At 40.8% G+C, this 15,605-nt stretch overlaps 1 protein-coding gene across 24 annotated transcripts in view; it reads right to left on the reverse strand.

The window, feature by feature from the left end:
- The window catches only part of magi1 (membrane associated guanylate kinase, WW and PDZ domain containing 1), a 617,355-nt gene that overhangs the window by 56,187 nt on the left and 545,563 nt on the right, over positions 1-15,605 (reverse strand). For all 24 annotated transcript variants that reach the window (XM_062973798.1, XM_062973809.1, XM_062973808.1 and 21 more), the window contains one exon: positions 13,088-13,304. In XM_062973798.1, the coding sequence (XP_062829868.1) occupies positions 13,088-13,304 (217 nt within the window). The remainder of the gene's footprint in view (positions 1-13,087; positions 13,305-15,605) is intronic.

The raw sequence follows: 15,605 nt of genomic DNA on the forward strand, positions 1-15,605 counted from the left end.
AGACCAAGTCCTTCAAGAAAAGACTGAAGGTGTCTTGTTTAGCTCTTAGAGATGAAGAAGAGGCGATAAGATAGTCAAATATTTCAAATATATTAAATATATAATACTGCAAATTCAAATATATTTTAAATAGTCAATGATGCAAATCTGTTGTATGTTGGGCATAGGACCCAAAGCAAAGAATGTGACAGAATGAACTGCCTCACATTGCAGTGTTTAAACCAATGGTCACCTATCAAGGAAACTGTAATGCATCTGCAGGGGGTTTGATTAAATGACTTTTGAAGGACTTTCTAATTCTATGATTTTATAACTTTCTGAGGTTGATGCAATGTACTGATAAGTTCTGCTTCTGTTTCGCTGTACCATCTGATTTTATTCTTTGTGTTTATGCTGTGTATTTTCTGGAGACAAGGGGAAGAAAAACTGAAAGGAAAGGCAACTAGAGAGGTGAGCAGAGATAGATGGTCATAGCATCAGAACAAAATCATGTGCTACTAGGTTATAAAGAGTAAACTCTCTTTTAACAACTATATAGCTTATCACATTGGGAGTTTGGAAAGTTAACTGAAATCCGTCTGGGGAGAAATCCTGCAACACCAACTACTTCACTAGAAACAGCTCATGTTTACAAGGGAGAAATCTGTAGGAGTGCTTCAGCAGCCTGCCTAGTCCTTTAAGGAAAAAGTAGTGTGCTATTTTCGTTCTGCAGGATTAAGATATTGCCAGTATCCCTGCCTTAAATAAAGGATGGACTGCGAGTGAAAGTCGTTACTGGGAAGATTGCCAGAAGGAAGGCATATGCAGACAGTGCTCTTCACCCTTAAGAGGATACGGTCATTTGCCTCTGTAGAGTAAAGCTGCCTATCCCCCATTGCCAAGATGGATTTCAAACATCAGAACAGATTGTATTTATACATGTGGCTTACAAAGATGTTGCATTCGATAACCTAATATTGTAAGATGCACTTTGTTAAATGACATACTGAATACTGGCTTGGAGGCTAAGGCAGCAAAGGATCATGTATATTTGTCCTGTTGCCGGTGGTGTCCAATTGCTAGCGTTAACTAGAGTGAGTCAACTGAATCAGTGGTTGCTGACTTACCATTCAGTACTGTTTCAATAGACTTTCGTTATATGGAAGTAGGAACTGAATTTAGACCTAACAACCTTATTATTGCTAGAGCTCTGGTAGGCAACAGTCCAGTTTGTCAGATGAACTGAAGCTTAGTTTTGGGGAAACTAATGTTTGTAAATGAAGAAATGTCTGTTTCTTGCCAATTTATGGTAACTCCATGAATTTTATAGTATGTTCTTAGGCAAGTTAAACTCAAAAATTGACTTCTTCTGAAATAGCCTACAACACTTAATAGTCTTTGGTGGTCTTCCTGATTAGTTGCCAAGATCAGATAGAACCTGGTACCTTTAGAGTGTTTACATTAATATCATGAATGGGATGCCATTTATGATTTGTCTACATAGGTTCTGTAGGTTTGTTCTTAAGATCAGTGACAATGTGGCCTGAAAGGCTTACGTGATTTTGAAGCTTGAGCCACAAATTAATTTTTAGGGATTTTGGGCAGTTAGCTAGGAATGCTTGGATTGAGAAATTTTGACCATTTCTTATCATCTATCCCTAATTTTTATGTGAAAGGAATAAACTGAAAATATACAGTTTAAGCATGCTAGTGATAATTTTGCAGCACTTAATACATTCTAATGTGATATATTCAGAATTTTGATAAGTGATGTTTTAGAAAACTCCCAGAACTGCTGGGTGGAGAATCCTGAAAGAAGTAATCCAACCGAGAATATATTCTAAGGATAATTCTGTTTAAAATGAAGTAAAACATATTTAAAACATGTTCATTCTGTAATGCTGAGAATGAAAATAAGATTTATCACAGTAAAGAAAAGGTAGTAAACATCTACTGTGAAAATATCTTCACTAACCATATGAGCAAAGAAAGGAAGTGTTTTCAGAATCAATATTTCCATTCATATTATAATAGAGACAGCTATCACACTCTGTTACCATTGGTTGCAATTGCAATGTATGATGTCTCCACGATATCCCTCAAGCTGCATGATGCTGTCTTTGTAGTTTTGTTAATTGGTATTCAACATCACTGGCAGTAAACCCTATATGATCATCTGGAGAAACCCTTCTCTCTGTCTCAGCACCCTTTCGTTTGCTGAGTGGCTACTCTCGAGCTTTGGAACTTCTTCCCTAGAAAGGCCAAGATGGCCCCATTCTTGCTCATCTTTTGTCAGCAGGTAAAAACATTTCCCTAGCATCAAATGTTTTCAAATGGATGAGGCTTTTAAATGCTGTGTGATTTGGATTTTACAGTTTCTTTTACATTTCAATGTTTTAAAGTTTAATGATTGTAACAGTAAATTTATAATTGCTTTTAAATGTTCTATTTATATTTTAATCCCTCTGTATTGTTTTTAATTACACAGCCCAACCAAAAAATATTTTTCCTGGCATCTTGGTTTTTAGGCCTGTTCCTGGGATTATTTGGGGCTCTGATTCAGAAAATTGCATTGGATAGACTGTATCAGCTCTATTTTCTTAGATATGGTTATCATGATTTTTATGGGTGAGGGGATAAAGACTGGAATATAACATATGTTCTGTATCTCAAAAACTAGAATAGGTAGGGGAAACCGATGCCATTTTTGTAGTCGGCAGGTCAAATATACCCAGAAACGGATCTAACATTTGAGGCATCAAAATGTCTGTTGGCCAGTGTTGGCATTATTTTATATTCATGGTTAGCCACTTTGAGTCCCTATAACAGGAGAAAGGTGGAATTGAATATAATTTTAATAATATAATTTACAAATGTAAACAAATAGATAGCAGTCTATAGATTATTACTACAATTCTGTTTTCAAAAATCAGAATCTTTAAATTCAGTGAATCCCCTTTCCTTCCTAAAATGTTCTATCTTTTCTCACAAGAATGTTGAAAGAGTTGTAGTGGCATAGCATTGCAGTTCTACAATGTCCTGCTTCCTAAAAGCAGAAGGGAGTGAAGTGAAGTTCATAACTATGGGTGGAATACCTACATTGATCAATATTTCTAGTATAAAGAAGAAACACATCGGATTTAGATATGTTCAGCTCAAGAATGCTTCTGCCTATTTTAGTTTCTCATTCAGTTCCTTACATCAATGCCTGTTCCATTGAAGGATATACAGAGGACTTTTGTGGCAGGGGAGAGAAGAAGCCCAGTTCTGCTAGAAAGTGCTAAATCTTGATCAAGTCTTCAGCTGAAAGTTTTAGCAGCGAAAGATTATACATATGGAGAACAGGATCCATTGCCTAATGATGTACCCACAGATGGTTCACAAACAGTTTTCTAAAGTAGCGTATCCTTTGTTGTTGATATATTAGGTACTCCTTCAAGTCAGATCATTAAGCCAAAGCAGAGACTTCAAAACTCAAGAAGTCCTCCTTGTTTAGACAAGGAGCCAGAACTTTGAAAAGTTACTATTTGGGATCAAAATTCCAATGTCTCCCAGCCAACATGGTGAGTAACTATGTAAAAAAGAGTAATTCTTCCAAGCTCTATCCACTTAGTGCAGCATACTTTTTCCAGTAGCTTAGCCAGAAGCTCAAGATTTGTCCTGGATTAGCCCCCTGAGTCTTTTCATGCTCCAAGTGAGATTAACACTTCTAGATTGACAACCTTTATTTACTCCCATGCATCAATAAGTGTTTTTCCCTGAACAAACATATTATAGTGTCATGGAGCCAGATCCCAGGGCTGAATTTCCAAGCCCTGAATCTGACTTCATAACATAAAACAACCCTGCAAGCACCTGGCAGGAGAAGATAAAATGAGCCTGGGAACTCAGAGTTGAAAGTATAAACAATTATAATTGCTGTAGTGTGTGGGAATAGAAATCATGGTAGAAATGTGATCCCGAAGGTGGGGTTTGATGATGATATTTGCGTGTGATATTACGTTGCATCAGAAGTGATAAAATTAGATGTATGTAAACATTAGGTCATTCTCGACTTTTCCAAAGTCATGTATTCTTCAATAAAGATTGAATTTGAGAGCAGCTATCTTTGATCTGCGTTCAGACTGGTCCTTTGAAGTGAGCCCGACATTAAAGTCGAGAATCCATTTCTCACCCTCCTGCGGAATTCGCAGTGAAGTGATAATGAGTGAAGAAGGAGATCAAAGCCCAAATGGGGCAGAGAGGCCTTTGCAAGGGGCCCGGCCGAAGGGAGAAGAAACGCTGCAAGCCGTAGCTTCCTCTACGGGGTACCCCAGGCCGAACGGCGTGACCCAGAGAATTCCCAGGGGAGGAAGAGGCGTCTCTGCGGCTGCAGAAACCAGTTGGGGATCTGGAGGAAGTATGCCGGAGACCGTGGCCCTGCGGTTATCCATCCTGGAAACTAATTTATCCAGGCTGTCGGAAACCGTGGGGAGATTGGTGCCATTATTGGAAGAGAATCTCCAAAAGGAGCCCAGCCGATATGGCGCCGAGAGAGAACCAAGTAAAGAAGGAGATTGGAGCCAGAGGGGCCAGCGAGCGTCAACGCAGAGTCCCGTGGCGGCAAGGGACGAGGGAGATGAGGAATACTGGCGGGAGCTGGAGTTCCGGGACAGAATGGCGCGAGAAGTGGAGCGTCAGCGAGCCCTGGGAACTCTGAGGCCGCCATCTCCAACAGAGCTCCCAACCCCCCGAATGGGCGTCGGGGTGGAAAGGCCACTGGGGCCAGGGATCGGGTCCAGTGGATTGGCAGACGAAGGCGGAGAGGAGCGGGAGATCCAGGAAGAGGAGGAGGATGTGCCGTACGACGAGGAAAGGCGAGATGAGGGGGCTACAGCAAGGCCAGTATGCGGATGGGCGGAAGAGCCGACAGCGGCGGCAGACTTTCGGGAGCCGCGCAGAATGACCACCGGAGTGGGGCGCGGCGTGTTCCAAGGAGCCGCCCGAGGAAACCTGATGCAACCCTTCCCCATGCCTCCCAGACAGCATCAACGGGCTGCAGAATGGATGCCTAGAAGGGAAGATCTCAAACTAGAATACGGAGGGGAATCAGATGAACTGAACTTTTTTCTAATTAGCATCAGAGGATACATGGAAGACAATGCACACACATTCCCCTCCGAGGCAAGCAGGGTTCGAGCCATCGGCAACACACTAAAGCGAGGAGCAGCCAGCTGGTATGTGCAGCTTCATGCCAGACGCGACCCATGCCTGAGGTCAGTGCCCCGCTTCCTCGCCGCACTGGAAAACCGGTTCAGAGACCGGCTAGAGCAATTGAGGGCTCGAGACCAGCTGAAAGGAATAAAGCAGAGGGACAAAACAGTGCCCGAGTACGCAGAGGAATTCCTTCACCTCGCGGAAAGGGTACCAGAATGGTCTGAAGTGACCAAAGTGGAATTATTTAAAGAGGGACTACGCCCCGAGATTTTCAGCTGGGCAGCGCACAGAGACGACCCCGAAACGCTCCAGGGATGGATTCAACTAGCGGGGCGCGTCGAATCCACCCTGGCCCAAGTAAAGCGCTTCAGGAGCGGCAGCGGCCAGCAAAGACCGGTGGCGAGGGGTCGAGGAGAAACGAGGAAGCAGGAAAGACCCGGAGGGAGGCCGGGGATTCCCTCCAGAGGAGACGACAACAAACCTAAACCGGGATGCTTTGTATGTGGGAAGACGGGCCATCGAGCAGCAGAATGCTGGGCCCGGAAGGGGGAGCCGCCAAAAGCCCCAAAGCCCAAGCCAGCAACCGGGAGGCGCGCGGAAGAGGAGGTGCAGGCCCCAGAATCTTCAGAAAAACTGGTGAGTCGGGACAACCGCATGATAGTAGTGCCAATCTGCCTCTCAGGGCTAGAAAATCGGGCCACCTGCAAGGCATTTGTGGATTGTGGGTGTTCTAGAAATATTATAACCCCGGAGTTAGCAGGAGCGCTGAAATGCCAGCAGATGGCGCTTGACTCCCCAATTGCATTTTCGCAGCTAGATGGATCAGTCGCTGCTGGGGAAGTATCTACAAAGGAAATACGGGAGGTCCCATGTAAAATAGGCAAATGGGAAGGAAGAATATCCTTTGTGATAGCCCCTATTGCCACATACCACATAATATTAGGGATACCATGGCTCGAACAGGCAAATCCTGAAGTAGATTGGAGAGGAAAAAGCCTAGCATTCAAAGAACAGCAGATGCAATGGGAGATAAGCAAAATTGCAGAAGAGGAGGACGAGGAAGATGAAGCAGGGGAAATAGACCCACAGCTATTGCCACCTGAATACAGAGACTTTGTGGATGTTTTCAATCAGAAAGAGGCCAGTAAATTGCCTCCCAAAAGGAATATAGAAGTAGAAATTGAAATAACCCCAGGAGCAAACTTACCCAAACCAAAAGTGTATCCCATGTCTGTGCAGGAGAAGGAGGAATTGAGGAAATACATTGATAAAAACCTGGCGCGAGGCTTCATTAAGCCATCCAATTCTCCTCTCGGGGCCCCAGTGTTATTTAGGAGAAAGAAAGACAACTCCCTAAGATTGTGCATTGATTATCGAAATTTAAACGCAATTACTAAGGACAATAAATACCCTATGCCCTTAGTCAAGGATTTAATTACCGTATTGAAGAAAGGGAGCATATTTACTAAACTGGATTTAATTGAAGCGTATCATAAATTAAGGATCAAACCGGAGGATACTTGGAAAACTGCATTTTCCTGCGCATTCGGCCATTTTGAATACGAAATTTTGCCTTTCGGGTAAAAAAACGGAGGCGGCTGCTTTATGCAGCTTATAAATGAAATACTACACCCGTTATTGTACAGAGGGGTATTCATATTTCTTGATGATATCTTGATTGTAACTGAAGATAAGGAAAAGCACGTAAAATTGGTCCGGGAAGTTTTGCAGAGACTAAGAGAAGCAAAGCTGTACGCAAAACTGTCCAAATGTGAATTCAATAAAACTCAAATTGACTTTCTGGGGTATCGGATATCTCCAGAAGGGTTAGCTATGGATCCAGCTAAAGTAGCAGATGTGAAAGAATGGGGAGTGCCTCAAACAAGGAGGCAATTACAATCATTTCTGGGGTTTGCAAATTTTTACAGACCCTTCATAAAAGGTTTCGCGCAAATAACCGCACCCCTTACAGAACTTTTAAAAACAAAAGGGAAAGGGGAGACAGCAAAAGTGAAAGCTCCTGGCGCCAAACTGAGTTGGACGCCAGAATGCCAAAAGGCATTCGAAACCTTAAAAGAATGCTTCACTGAAGGACCCATCCTAAAACACCCCGATATCAGGAGCCCTTTCATAATCCATTGCGATGCCTCAGACTGTGCGTATGGGGCAGTACTATTGCAAAAAGATCAAAATGGGAACTTAAAACCCTGTGGATATTTGTCACGGAAGTTCAGCGAAACTGAAAAAAGTTGGCCAATATGGGAAAAAGAGGCATTAGCCATATTAAAAGCCTTAGAATGCTGGCGACACTTCCTCGAAGGAAGCGGAATCCCATTTGAAATTTGGTCTGACCATAAGAACCTACAGTATTTAAAGTCTCCTAGAAAATTGTCCCCCAAACAAATTAGATGGGCGCAATACTTCAGCAGATTCGATTTCCAATTAAAGTTTTTTCAAGGGAAGCAGAACGTCTTGGCAGATGCTCTTTCACGCATGCCTCAACACGAAGGCATAACCACAGCAAAAGAGGGGACAATATTCTCTGACAAACAATGGGGCTTAGCTGTCAGGACAAGAGCACAAACCCAAAAGGAGGACACGGCTTTTGTTGAACTCGGCGGGGAAGAAAACTGGGGAAATGAACTGAAACAGTCTTATGAAGGAGATCAATGGATCGCGTCCAACGCAGAAAAGGGGGAACAGAAGGGGGGATTTTGGTTTGTAAACAAGAAACTGTATATCCCAGCAATATTAAGGATTAAGATTCTGCATCGTTTTCACAACAACCAGAGCGCTGGTCATACAGGAATTACAAAAACAACAAAGGCAATAGTAAAACATTGTTGGTGGCCAGGAATGAGGAAGGACATAAAGAATCATGTTGTTCAATGTGATGATTGTGCCAGAAATAAATCGGGAGGAGGGAAGCCTATGGGATTGTTACAAACAGTAGCGGAACCTACCAGACCTTGGGAATGTGTAGCTATGGACTTTGTGGGAGAACTGCCGGTTAGCAAAGGACATCGTTATATTTGGACAGTATTAGACCTGTTTTCTAAACAGGCCCACTTTATAGCGCTGACGAAACTACCATCGGCTGAGAAACTAGCTGAATTGTACATAAATCATATTTACAAACTACATGGATGTCCCAGTAGAGTAGTCAGTGACAGAGGAGTACAGTTCACAGCAAAATTTTGGGAAAAATTCTTGGAAATGCTAGGAGCAGAAAGGAGTCTAAGTTCTGCTTTTCACCCCATGACAAACGGGGCGGTAGAACGTACTCAGCAAACGCTTGGGCAGTTCCTTCGAATGTACTCTAACATGAGACAAAATGACTGGTCTAGGTGGTTGGCTTTTGCGGAACTAGCCTTTAATTCAACTATACATTCAGCAACAAATAAAACCCCCTTTGAAGTAGTTTACGGGTATGAAATACAGCCTTTACCCCAGTTGCCAAGGTGGACAGAAAATGAGGAAACAGAGGCAGGGAAATGGAAAGCGCAAATGATGGAATGCTGGAGTCAAGTGACTGCATCCTTAAAGGAAGCACACAAAAAGTATAAAGCGTTCGCAGACAGAAAAAGGGTGGAAGGCGATAAATTAAATAAAGGAGATCTAGTGTGGTTAAGTACCCAAAACATCAAATTGGGGCTACCTTCAAGAAAACTGGGCCCCAAATATATTGGACCATTCAGAATACAGGGTGTTATCAATGAAGTGACTTTCCAGTTGGCATTGCCAAAAAGTTTAGGGAAAATACACCCAGTATTCCATCGCAGCTTACTGAAAAAGTATATGGGGACTTTGGACAAAATGGACACATAGAGTTATTGTTTGATTTGTTTCAGAACTATGATGAAAGAAGAACCGAAGAGGAGGACGAAGAAAACGAGGGCGCCATGTCATGGAGCCAGATCCCAGGGCTGAATTTCCAAGCCCTGAATCTGACTTCATAACATAAAACAACCCTGCAAGCACCTGGCAGGAGAAGATAAAATGAGCCTGGGAACTCAGAGTTGAAAGTATAAACAATTATAATTGCTGTAGTGTGTGGGAATAGAAATCATGGTAGAAATGTGATCCCGAAGGTGGGGTTTGATGATGATATTTGCGTGTGATATTACGTTGCATCAGAAGTGATAAAATTAGATGTATGTAAACATTAGGTCATTCTCGACTTTTCCAAAGTCATGTATTCTTCAATAAAGATTGAATTTGAGAGCAGCTATCTTTGATCTGCGTTCAGACTGGTCCTTTGAAGTGAGCCCGACATTATAGGATATTGTATGCTTGCCAGACAAAAATAAGAAGGCACAGAGAAGTGTTATTATAACCAATACAATGAAAGGGGGTTGGGGAAAATTAACAGAAAAGATATATAAGGGAAATAAGTTCTCTAGCTCCATTCAGTCATGCTGGCCACATGTCCTTGGAGGTGTCTATAGACAACGCTAGCTCTTCGGCTTAGAAATGAAGATGAGCACCAACCCCCAGAGTCAGACATGACTAGACTTAATGTCAGGGAAAAATCTTTACCTAGCTTCCAATATCTATTGTATATACTTATTTATCAATCTAGAAATTTTAATTTAAAAAATCAACTCCAAAATCCAGGTCAAAGTAGGTATTTTACTGTAACTACTATGTTAAAAAAAAAGATTCATCCACTTTCTGGAGTACAGTGGCAAAAAGTGAGAGCTTAATAAATCTTGGAGAAATCTAAAAAAGTACTGACTCCCATATGCTCTCAGCACTCCTTTGAGGGAAAGCACTATACAAAAACAGCAGAAGTGGCACTGCAAAAGATTGCTGATGCTTTTTGGATTAAGCTTTCACCTTTTGCTATTCTATTCAGAGAAAGGGGTACCTCAACTTTTATCAAAAAAGAAATTGTCATTTTCTCTGGGAGACAAAGGGCCTTTTTGAATGAAATGGTGCCGGCACTGTCTCCTCTCCAAAGCGTGACCTTCAACTTAGCCATGGGTCATAATAAAATCCATAATTTTGACCCAAAAGCCTACCCCCAATTTATGCATGAAGTTAACCTATACACAGTATGTGTGGTGTTTCAGATATCCAAATTAAGGTAAAATATAGATATTCCCCCTTTGCTACTAAAAAATATACAACTTTAGCATATACATGTATGTGGGTAAAGAAGCCGCTGTGTCCTACAGCATTTTCCCCAAGACAATTACTTCTAAAAGGCAAATTTTTTTTGGGGGGGGGGGATACTGCTGAGCTAATCCTAATGACTAATTAGCTAATTTCTAATTAACTGTTTATCTGATACTGAATAGCTGCAGGGGGTCATAGACAATGACAGTGAAGGCATGCTGTTGGGGGATGGAGGAGAAACAAAAATCTAGTAGCGGACAAAAGCCTTTGCAAGTGACCCTACAGCCAGAGTACACAATACATTGGACTAACACTGCTATTCATAATATTTAATAGAAAACATTTCTGTTCAGATTTCTATGCTGTGAATTTTCTCACTACCAAGTTTTGTGCACACTCCCCACTGCAAACAAGTATCATCTCCCAAAGCAACTAACATCAATCAAACAAAAATTAGGGGCTGGCCCTTTCCATCAAAGTTACAAATGGAAAAGACAAAGCTCACAAGGAAAAGGAAGCAGAAGGAAAAGCAGGAAAGAAGAGCAAGTCTTCAAGGCCACAGCAATGTAACGATCTATGAAAGAGCATTTTTTTTCGTTCTGACTATGTCGAGCTTTTCATTCCTATGGTTGTGGTTCCCATTCCTTTAGCACCCAATAGATCAAAACCTAATATGTATACTTGTTTCCTTCCCTCCCATTGGAAATTAATAGATATTACTATTCTTAGGATTTAAATGTACTAATGTTTGAAAATAAATTACTAGGGTTGGTATGAAGTTATAGCAAGCATCTCCATGTCTCTTGTGAAAACAAGCTTTAAAAGCAGAAGAGCATGTGATAAAAGATTGTGTATGCATTATTCATGCCATGTTGCTGAAAATGAAATTAATTATATCAAGGAAAAAGCTGAAACACAAGATGTTGCCAAATGCTTCCAGTTTTTTTTTTCTTTCCCCTTTCCTCATTCCCAGCGATATACCTTATATACTTATGTATAAACTGAGGGCAGGTTTTGGGACTGAAATTATGGATTTTGATGTGATCCATGCATTAAGTGAAGACTTATTCTGGAGAGAGGCAAAAGCACCAATGCCGCTTTAGGGGGCTAGGCACTCCTGGCTGTTGCTGCTACCATTTCCCCAGCACTTTACTCAGAGAAGGAGATGATTCCTTCTTTTTGATAAAAGGTCAGGTACTTGTGTTGTCAAAGGCTTTCATGGCCAGGATCACAGGGTTGTTGTATGTTTTCTGGGCTGTGTGGCCATGTTCTAGAAGTATTCTCTCCTGGACTTCCCACAGATATATATAAACCTTCCTTGCTTAGTCTCTCCATACCTCACAACCTCTGAGGATGCCTGCCATAGATGTGGGCGAAACGTCAGGAGAGAATACTTCTAGAACATGGCTATACAGCCCCGAAAACATACAACAACCCTGTACAGAAGTCACTTTGACCAATGGAGAAGATGAGAGGTTTTTCTTTTTTGGTGGGAAGTTTGATTTCTTGACTAAAATGTTTAGACTTATACATGAGTATATAGAATACCTTGTATACTGATTCTTTTATCTGGCAAATCTAGCTATGAACAAGTTACAAACAAAATAGTTGCATTTGTTTGTAAGTCAGAACAGGTACACTTTTAAGTGTAACACAATATGTGTGTGTGTGTGTGTGTGTGTGTGTACACATGCATGCTGTGTTTGTTTTGCTGTCTGTGCCTCTGTTCTGAAGATTTCATCTCACTTTCTGTAACAATCTTTCACTGGGTTGTTGTATGTATTCCGGGGCTGTATGGCCATGTTCTGAAGTATTCTCTCCTGACGTTTCGCCCAATCTTTCACTTCTTGTTGTTTCACTTCCATTCTTAATGATGAGTCATTTGTAAGTTGGATGTCTGTAACCCAGGGACTACCTGTAGTTCTAAATTATTTTCATTCTTCAGAATGTCATAAATTCTGAGAATAAAATTCTAACAGAACTAACAGTATTCATTCGACTTGTAGAAAATTGGTTGATTGGAACCCATTTGTTTATATTTTTAGAACAGAGCAAAACCCTGCTGAATAAGTAGAGATTATTTATTAAAACAGAAATACAAGCTGCTTACTGTTATCTATTTGGCCTCTGCACCGTTGGAACAATACATAATAATAAGACAAGCATGGCTTGGCGGCATCTGGGTCAACTAGCAAATGGAGTGTTTTCTTAAATTTAGAGAAAATAGAATGAATGCTGGTTTTAAACCTTTACATCTCTAATAACCAGGCAGTTTTTTGAAGTGACTATAATAATATAATGGAATAACTGAAGAGGCATAGACTGGGTTGCCAAACCACAGTACCTCTTCAGAAAAGATTTAAACCAGAAACATCTTTTAAAATCCCCACTTGGAAACTGATTGTACAGAAAGAAAGACAGGGATGAATGAATAAACACAGAACAGTGGGGGCATCCTTAGTACTGAAAATACTCGACTATCACTTCTCCCAATTATGCTGTAACTCTGCTTATTGTAGTACGCAATCAAAGCTCCTTCACCACTGGTAAAAATAATTAATGTCAACTATGTGTAATTTGCCAATCTCTGTAACTCCTCAGTATCCTCTTTCTCCATCCCGCCCACTCCCAGGCACATATAGCTTCATTCACTCAATGCATCATATCATCAAACCAAATTACATATTTATTCCTTTCCCAGTTCCAGGACAACGCTCTTGAAACTAATAGCAAAAGCAATGCTATTCACTAGAGATGTTATTATATTAGAAGTATATTGGCTGATACTTACGTCGGCTTTCATACATGCTCCTGGACTGGGCCCAGATTTTGAATGGATCTGGCTTCTTCTGTCCAGTGTTGTCCGGTTGGTCCACAGGTGGTGCTTCAGTGGCAGGGTAGTCTGGAAGCACCTGAGTGCTGTGGACAGGTGACGCTGTGTGTGTGCTATGGTGGCTGGAGACACTGTGCTGAGAGCTGTTTTGGCTGTCTTTCCTTTCCAGGGGTTGCTGAAACCAAGAAAGTAAGAAAAGAAGGGAAGGGAGGAGATGGGAGGGGAAAACCCCAGGCAGGTTAATGCCAGCAAGCCATTCTCCTCTATGTTTTCCTCGAGGTTCAGCATTTCCATATGTGCCCAAATAAATACAAATAGACACTTTTGGGCTTCAACCTTTTTCCAGTAAATTTCCTAGTGACAGACAGAGGAAACAACCGAGGAATCCAATGAAAGGAAAAGCTGTTTCTCATAGGGAAAAGCAGGCAACCCTCCATTTAAAGAAACAACACAAATCAAGGCTTCTTTGTAGATTAGTAACCCAATGTGTTTTCATCCCCTGCTAAGAACAAAATCTCAAACTCAGAAGTGGGAAATACAGCTGGTCAATACTTAAGAATACATCGATATGTCATTCTCATACATGAATCTGAGTCATTTCTCTAACATTAAAAAGAAAGCTGACCAGTAAACCTCTAAAAGAAAACCAGCCATCTGAAATTGAAGTCAAAAGGGCACATTCATCTTGAATATCCCATTTGAACTCATCTTTTCCCAGGAAAATCTCTTTGGCCAGAACCTAAATCTTTAGCATATATAATCTCAAAAGCCGTGTCCTCAGTGACAGTCCAATAGACATACACAAGAGATAAAATATGAATAGCTGAATAATAGTAAACAGAATAGGAGTCAATTCTTGAGTCCTCAGGCCCTTCCACACAACCATATAACCCAGAATATCAAGACAGAAAATCCCATAATATCTGCTTTAAACTGGGTTATCTGTGGTCACACGGCCATATATTTCAGTTCAAAGCTGAAAATGTGTAATTTTATTCAGAAATATCTTCCAAAAGAAATGGAAAGGAACATTATTTAAATCAGGGACAAATATTTAAAACTGCTCTTGGGCTGAATCATACCAGAAGTCTCTGCAAGCCAAATTTCAATATCAAGCAAAGCAAAGACTGGAATTTCCATATGTCATGTTTTCTTCCACTCTTGTCAATTTACAATACACCATTAAGTACTGGATGAAAACTACATTATCAGAATTAAATTGGATGACTGTAGTTAACAACAGCACTTGAATAGTGTATATATATTGTAGCATGGTTTAAAGAAAGTATTGGTGGGAAAGGGCAGGGGAAGTGCTTGGCTCAGTGAAATGAAATTAGGAGAGGAAGTTTTCATTCTATAATATGGAATACAACAATTAGGCCAGATAATAAGTATACAAATAATATTAAGCCTCTGGTGCATAATAGTAGTATGTCTAAATTCATAAGAGCTTAGCTGCAACAGCACAATAATCAGAAGATAAACCAGAATCTGAACACAATATTACATCTTCATTGCAAGCAGTTGAATTTTTGCAAATCGCTTAAAAACACTACCTAAATTAAGAAAACCATTCATGGCACATTCTACATTGCTATAATACAGAACAGATAATCCACATTATCTGCTTTGAACTGAATTATATGAGTCTACACTGCCATATATTCCATTTCAAATCAGATAATCGGAATTGTATATGGCAGTGTAGATGGGGCCATAGTTTAAGTAATATTTATTCAAAACAGTGGTTTTTGCATGTTGATGCATACATATAAATAATAATGCTTATGTAGTGGTCAGTCACCTTGACACATACTGCACTAGATTTGGCCAATTTTCACTTAGTATTTTTAAAAATTAAAAAATAACATTGTGAAGACAGCACTCAGGTACAGACAACTGACACACACACACACACCAAGGTACTTCAGAATAACACATTTCAGCTGATCCTTTGAGGCCTAGAACTTGTGTTGCTGGAATTACAGATGAAGACAAGATTAATCTATAAAGGCATTTGCCAAATTTCAAGGTGATCTGATCAAAGAACTGGTTTAAAATGGTCCCAGAACTTAAAAGCTCTAATGAAATGCATGATAAGTAGAGAGTTGGGGAAACAGTAACTCCTTCAACTCCCAAAATAAAGAAAAGAAACCATCTTTTTATGCATACACACACACACACACACCCCGTAACTCTTATGAGGCACTGAAAACCCGGAAACCATCTGCCATTAGCACTTTACAGCTTCTGTAAAGAGCAGCAGCAAGGTTTACATCTTTGCGGGCAAGCTCAGCTGGAAGTGTCCTCATTAGTATCTATATTGGAGACTGACGTTCTGTTTGTCTCTCTTTCCCTGTAGAAGAAGGGCAAGAAGGGGAAGCAAGGGTGGGGGGAGGCACATGGATAGATCATTCAACCCAGTCTATTCCAATTGTCTAGGCAAAAAGGCAGGTGGGTCAACCATTTGTGTGTT

The sequence above is a fragment of the Anolis carolinensis genome, chromosome 2 (assembly GCF_035594765.1).
Source record: "Anolis carolinensis isolate JA03-04 chromosome 2, rAnoCar3.1.pri, whole genome shotgun sequence".
In the NCBI taxonomy this organism is placed as follows: domain Eukaryota; kingdom Metazoa; phylum Chordata; class Lepidosauria; order Squamata; family Dactyloidae; genus Anolis; species Anolis carolinensis.